The 6,984-nt window shown below is 47.4% G+C and overlaps 1 protein-coding gene and 1 pseudogene across 1 annotated transcript; one reads left to right on the forward strand and one right to left on the reverse strand.

Moving 5' to 3' along the window:
* Window positions 1–291: 291 nt before the first annotated feature.
* On the forward strand, window positions 292–2,024 carry LOC131214263 (alpha-aminoadipic semialdehyde synthase, mitochondrial-like; annotated as a pseudogene).
* A 312-nt stretch (window positions 2,025–2,336) lies between these two features.
* Window positions 2,337–3,074, reverse strand: LOC131214264 (uncharacterized). The gene is made up of 5 exons (XM_058208642.1): window positions 3,062–3,074; window positions 2,840–3,001; window positions 2,669–2,770; window positions 2,520–2,612; window positions 2,337–2,461 (listed from the first exon to the last, which is right to left on the reverse strand). The coding sequence occupies exons 1-5, from the start codon at window positions 3,072–3,074 to the stop codon at window positions 2,337–2,339; spliced, it is 495 nt and encodes a 164-aa protein (XP_058064625.1).
* Between the last annotated feature and the right edge of the window lie 3,910 nt (window positions 3,075–6,984).

The raw sequence follows: 6,984 nt of genomic DNA on the forward strand, positions 1-6,984 counted from the left end.
TCCGAGCGATCGGTTTGCGCGATCAGTTATCAGCGAGCAAAACGGAATTATACATCCGAAATCATGTTGGGTTTTCAATGTCCGTCTGCAAATTACTGGGTCACGGTCAGAGGTCAGAGCCCCCTATCCCCTATCTATAAGCTAGCGCCCTCTATTGAGTAATAATAATATATCGCTGTAATAATCTCTACGACCCGACCCTGGGAAATCTACGCCCCCCAATTCGAGCAGTTGAAATGTCAACACGGCCAATGTAAACAAACCAATTTTGTTGTAACTAAAATAGTATGCATGAACGAGTGCACCACGATCGACTCTCCATTCTGTCTGTACGATGCCGACCGGAACAAGGATCAAAAGAGCTTCAAAGGCCCCGGGGTGCTGGTGTGTTCGATCGACAACATGCCAACGCAATTACCGCGCGAATCGACTGACTTCTTCGGCGATTTGCTGTACCCGTACGCGAGGACGCTTCGAAGCCGCTGGAGGATCACAGCTTCTGCCAGCCGGTCGAGGGAGCGATCATCTGCAGCAATGGCCGCCTAACACCGTCCTACGAGTACATTAACGAACTGCGTGAATCAAACAACCGGTCACGCCACAAGACGGAAGGCTCCTACGTGGGCAAGAAGCGTGTGCTGGTTTTGGGAGCTGGCTTCGTGTCAGCGCCCCTCGTTGAGTATCTTCACCGGGAGTCCAACGTAAGCATTAAGGTGGCGGCCCAATTCAAGGAGGAAGCCGACCGTCTGGCCCAACGTTACCAGGGCGTCGAATCGGTGTACGTCAATGTGGAGGATGAGTCCGCGAACCTGCAACATTTGTGCGAAGAAAGTGACGTCGTAGTGTCATTACTGCCCTACTCACTGCACGGTCTGATTGCGAAGCACTGCATCGCGGGTCGGACGCACCTGGTGACGGCAAGCTATGTGAACGACGAGATAAGTGCGCTACACGACGCGGCCCGTGATGCGGGCGTTACGATCATGAACGAGGTAGGTCTCGATCCCGGCATCGATCATCTGCTGGCCCTGGAGTGTATCCAGGATGTGCACGAAAACGGTGGGGTGGTCGAATCGTTCGTGAGCTTCTGCGGTGGTCTGCCGGCTCCCGAGCACTCCGACAATCCGCTTCGGTACAAATTCTCCTGGTCACCGCGCGGTGTCCTGCTCAACACTCTCTCAGCCGCCAAGTATGGAGATCTCGGGCGGTGGTGATCTGATGACTGCTCCGCGCGAGCTCGAATTCTTGCCCGGCTTTGCACTGGAAGGATTTCCGAACCGTGACTCCACCAAGTACATGTCGTTGTACGGATTGACCAACATCCACACGCTACTACGAGGCACAATCCGCTACAAGGGCTTCTCGGACACGATCAAGCCGATGCAGCTACTGGGGCTGATCGATCCGAACCCTCATCCACTGTTGCACCCTCACGGACCGGAGCTAACCTGGTGGCAGCTGATCGTCAACCTGCTGGGCCTAGCCGATTCAGATATCTTCATCGAAAATCTCAAGTACCGCCGGTGGTCAAGATGGGCTCGCCGCTCGACACCCTCAGCTATTTCCTTTCGAAGAGACTTGCCTTCGGTATGCTCCGGTAATCGATACGGTTTCCCGCAGAGTAATGTGTGTTTCATGCTTCACAGATGATAACGAACGGGATCTGATCGTGCTACGGCATGACGTCGGAATCCGCCGGAGTGACGGCCGCCGCGAGGAACGGGGCATCAACTTTGTCGTCTACGGGCAACCGGCGTCCACGGGTGGACACTCGGCGATGGCGAAGACAGTCGGGTTTCCTGCTGCCATAGCCGCCAAAATGATTATCGATGGTACGTCCCTCCGATGGGTTTGCCATTAGTTTCGCGCCTTAAAATGTGCTCCTCCTTTCAGGTGAAATCCAACAGCGAGGTGTTGTATTGCCCTTCACCGCCGACATCTACCGCCCGATGTTGGCCCGGCTGGAACAGGAAGGGTTGACGGCGACGACAACAAAGTACGTTTACGGGTCGGCTGAGGTGTAAACCCGAGCGTAAATACTGTTTGCATACGCGTGCTTACAAACAGAGGATAATTTAAGTTCTTATTTGCCGGTATAGCAACAAAATGAAAAAAACAACAGACAATAATATTCAGAAACCATTTTTTTTCTCTTCTATTTCTATTTTCTCGGACCAAAAACACGAACGTAAACACGTTTGACAATTCGTTTTTATATTTTTGCTGCCACACGAAGCGTAAACGTTTTGACGTTACAAATTAATTTTACGCTAGTAACAAATTAATTGTAATTAATTAGCCCCAGTAATACAGTTTTATTTGTTTTGTGGACGACATCACATTAAGCTCAGTTGTTGTAACCATTTTTCAATTTGCGTCCTTAATTCTATGATTTTATATTCCGGTAACATAATCATGTCTACCGCTGGATGATGCACCCGGTAGCACTGATTCAATGCATCTATACAGAAAAATAAGTGAATGTACTATTTAATATAAAAATAATACACTATACTCACTCGTGGTAGGAACCAGTAGGAGAGAATGTGGTGCTGGAGCCACCGAGGGCGGTGGAGGTGGTGGCATAGCAACATATTGCGTAGGTTGTTCGACTGTAAACATTGTATATTAATAATTAATAATTCAAGTAAATAGTGCATATACTCACTCGTTGTCGGTAGATGCACCCAGGGCGGTGGTGGTGGTTGTGCAGACTGCAGAACTGGCGGTGGAGGTGGCGGCATAGTAACATATTGCGTAGGTTGTTCGACTGTAAAAATTGTATATCAATAATTAATAATGATAATAATAATAATAATAAATAGTGCACTATACTCACTCGTTGTCGGTAGATGCACCGAGGGCGGTGGAGATGGTTGTGCAGACTGCAGAACTGGCGGTGGAGTTGGTGGCATAGCAACTGATTGCGTAGGTTGTTCGACCGAGGGACGAACGGTCGCCACCGTTCGTGGAGCCACCGAGGGCGGTGGAGATTTCACAACTGATAATGAAAAACGAGAAGTTAATTTAGTTAAAATTCAGACTGATTGATAACACTTACCTAATCGTGGCATAGGCAACCAAACCGTGGCAAAGGATGGGGTGTTAACAGGAGAAGGGACGGAAGGGTTAGGAGAGGGCGAGGGAGAGATGGTAATAGGAGAAGGGACTGAAGGGTTAGGAGAGGGCGAAGGGACTGGAGAGATGGGAGGACGGGGGGAAGGAGCCTGAAGCGGAGTAACATTTAAATTGCAAACGGTTGTGGAACAGGAAAAGGATGAGGTTGTGGTGGCTGTAGACAGGCGGCGGTGGTTTCCGGACGATTGGATTGGATTGGATTGGATTGGGCGCCGTGCCGATGTCCTTCCACGTATGCGCGCGAGTATATCTGCCAGTACAACACAGCAGTGCATCTGTTTGTTTTGACCATGGGGTTGTTTAAGGTGGTTTCTCCAACACCTAGTGGTTCGCTCGTGCACTCTCTTCCAGGTAGACATGCATTTATCCTTCGGTATTTTCACTTGCAGCGCTATCTCCTGCCACGCTTTTTCTAGCTGTTCACTTAAGGGGGTGCGGGGTTCTTTGGGTTGGGCAAAATAAACACAATCATAGCGTTTAATTTGTTGCACCAATCGAAATTCTTCAAGCGTAACGTGCGTCATTTCTAGACTCAACTCCGGCGGCTAAGGCTTTGCGCAAGGTTGTTTTGATTTGATTGTCAAATATGCAAAAAGTGCTCGAAGTTTCAGTTCAACGGTTATCGACTCACCTCCCCTCCCACATGCACAGATGCCAGAAAAACATAAACGATAAGAGCGATAATTACATGTTCAATGCCCGATAGAGGGCGCTAGGGCACGATGATTTGAATACGAATAAAATAAAAAAAAATTTATAAATACGATAAAATAAAGGTTTTTGCCATGTTACTTTGTTTGTTGTGAAATGAGAAAAAAGGTAAATTATTGCAGATCAGATTAGTTATTGCATCAGATTAGATTTTAGATTGTTATGGGATATTTTATTGATCAGGTGGGTTAAAAGATATTCTATTTTAAGATATTGATTTTGTGATAACACATTCTTTGTGTGAATTTCAGGGCGACATTGTAGGCCACTTCCGTGTCGTGTGTTTACGGATGACGATTCTTTTTATGTAAAGTGCGTACAGGGACTGTTAAAACCACAATTTATGGTCTATGGTGAGCCGATCAACCCAAATTGGGTTGGACCTGAAAAGGTCCTTTCGTTTGAAGCATCCTTTTGCCCGTACCTCCGTACCTGTTTCACTCTGTCCGAAGCTAATGGACACCAGGTAAACCCTTTTTCACACGCGTGGGTATCGATCATCAACTGATCCGGCGCTCCGGGCGGGCACGCGGGCACGCGTTGCACCGGCACAAGCCGGTAGAGAATGCAAAAAAACCTAAACAAAAAACAAAAGGACTGTTTTAGGGGAAGGGAAGAGAAGGACATCTATGCACCAAGTGCAGGTACTTCATAGTCAGGCGACGAATTGGTTGGTCGGATCACAAGGATTCGGGTAGATCGTTTAGGACCCCTCAGGCAATGTATTTTGTCAAGATGCGATTAGAACATAATAACGAGAATTGTTGCCTCTTTCGATCTCCTACGTAGGGTAGGCATCAATGAATGTATAAAAGTATGGAAATTTCTTAACATTCGCAGCATTCGCTCAGTGAGCCTCGTGTAATACGGTAACGATTCCACAGTGTTTTGCTTTGTTTTCCAAGTGATAATTCGATTGAGATTTGTTTCTTAATCTGTTGAATTTGTAGTGCCAAGTGCTTTTTTGTGTATCAAATCAAGGTAAGTTGTGTTCTCTTTTGTCGGGATAGCGTTAACTTGTAGCAGATGCAACACATTTTCATATTTGTTTTTCCTTGCTGCAGAATGTCTTTTGCACCCAGCAAACGAGGAAGGTTCGGGTCGCCCGCGGACCAGGAAAGGCAGCCGGCAAGTCCGAACCAACCGGGACCATCTAATAGGCGACCGGAAGCCGATGAAGTTGAGGTTAGTCACATTATATATATTTCAATGGTGTAGTAAAGGAAAAAATCAATAATATGAGAACAAGCTAAATTCCTCCTACGTGAAAACAAGTCGCGATCTCGTCGTAAATTAATTCTGTAATACGCTTTTTCTTATCCGCAGTACCATAGCGATAGCGACATAGCGACTGTGAGCTGGAACCGGATCTCGTGGAGGCTCAGCGCAGGGTCTTTGAAGCGCAACCTGCACAAAATCGGGATAAAATCCTAAAAGTGTGCAAGGGAATAGCTGCAATAGGCTTCAAATACAACCTGGGCCCCAAGTTCGCGAAAGAAATGCTCTGTCTGCTGCAACCCGACTACCCGGGAATGCCGTTGGATTTGCGAGCAGTTTTGGACGTGCCATCGACATTTTCTCCAACTCGGGAAACCCCGGGTGGTCTATACTGGCACCGCGGCTTGGGTTAGTATTTTTGTAGTAGTAATTATTATTTACACTTATGTTTTGTTTGTTATTTACACCTATCATTTTCATTTCTATCATTTGCAGCGAACGGGCTGCGGACCAATTACACCATCGGAAGCGACGCCACAAAAAAGTCAACATAGACATACACGTTGACGAGAAGCCACTTTATAAAAATCCGGCACAGGTATCCTGGACCATCCTGGGGATGGTTCAGGATCCGGTTCAGCAAACAGAGCCGTTCGTGATCGGAACGTACACCGGGGAGAAGTGGCCCCAACGGATGCGGGATTTTCTCCGTCCGTTGGTGGACGAAGTGAATACTTTGGATGGACAAAAAATTGATGGGGCCTCCGTCAAGATGGCCTTTAACACAGATCACAGAGCACTGTGTTTAATTAAAGGTAAGAATGACGGGACAATCCAGATTTACCGGATTTTTATAATGTTTTTTTTTTTCAGAAGTGCAACAATTCTCGCAACAGGCTTGCCACAAGTGCGAAGCCACTGGCAAGAGGGACCCGGAGAAGGGGATGGTGTACCCCATCGAAAGGGGTACAGCTAGAACCAACGAGGGTTTCAGACAGCTCGAATACTTTGGCCACCACAAAGAAGAGCTCGTTGACGAGGAGGGCGACAACCAGAGCATGGTCGCAATTGCATCAACGTTGGTACACATCGCCGATATCGATATGATAAAGGACTTTCGAATCGGCGATGAGGAGCACCTGTTCCATACAGGTATTTTTACAACTTTGCTGCAAAACGTAATGACAGGAAATGGCAGGGACATTTCGCCGGTACAAGATAGAAAGCTAGATAAACTGAATCATCGGTTGAAGAGAACAACGCTACCGTGCGAATGCTCTCCTCGCGGCTTTGTCAAAATTGCAAAAGATTTAACACAATATCATCTGAATCGACGTTATTTGAAAAACCTCATGAAGTATGTTGGTATGACATACTTAAAAGATGCCATGCAGCCGGAGGTTTTTGAGCTGTTCATGCTAGTTTATTGGGGCATGTCCCTTTTAAGCTCGCGGTACTTTACAGCGTATTGGCCGGTGGCGAACAAATTTTTCGAAAAATTTCTATCCGTGTACAAGGATAGATTCGACCACATTACTTACAAGTTTCACTGCCTGACTCATCTGGTGGATGAGGTCCAACGATTTGGGCCGTTGAAGAGAACTTCGTGCTGGCCTTTCGACAACATGCTGAACTCCCTCCGGCACGTGGTCAGGCATCAATCGGCCCTGCACCAGGTGAGTAGTACATTGCTTCTCCGGGAAGCTGCTTTCCGGAAGTCCGGGAATGCGCCCAATTTCCCTCTTGTGAGTAATAAGCAGAGTAACGGCACGTATCATAGAGTCCAGGTGCGAGAGGGCTTTACATTAAGAACCAGTCCTTTTGACTGTTGGTTCCTGGTGAAACCCGCGACACCCGCCGAGTCTCCCCTTGTGGTGAAATTTCTATCCGCTTCCGTGGAGCCTTTCCGGATCACAG

The sequence above is a fragment of the Anopheles bellator genome, unplaced genomic scaffold (genome assembly GCF_943735745.2).
Source record: "Anopheles bellator unplaced genomic scaffold, idAnoBellAS_SP24_06.2 scaffold00392_ctg1, whole genome shotgun sequence".
Classification (NCBI taxonomy): Eukaryota; Metazoa; Arthropoda; class Insecta; order Diptera; family Culicidae; genus Anopheles; species Anopheles bellator.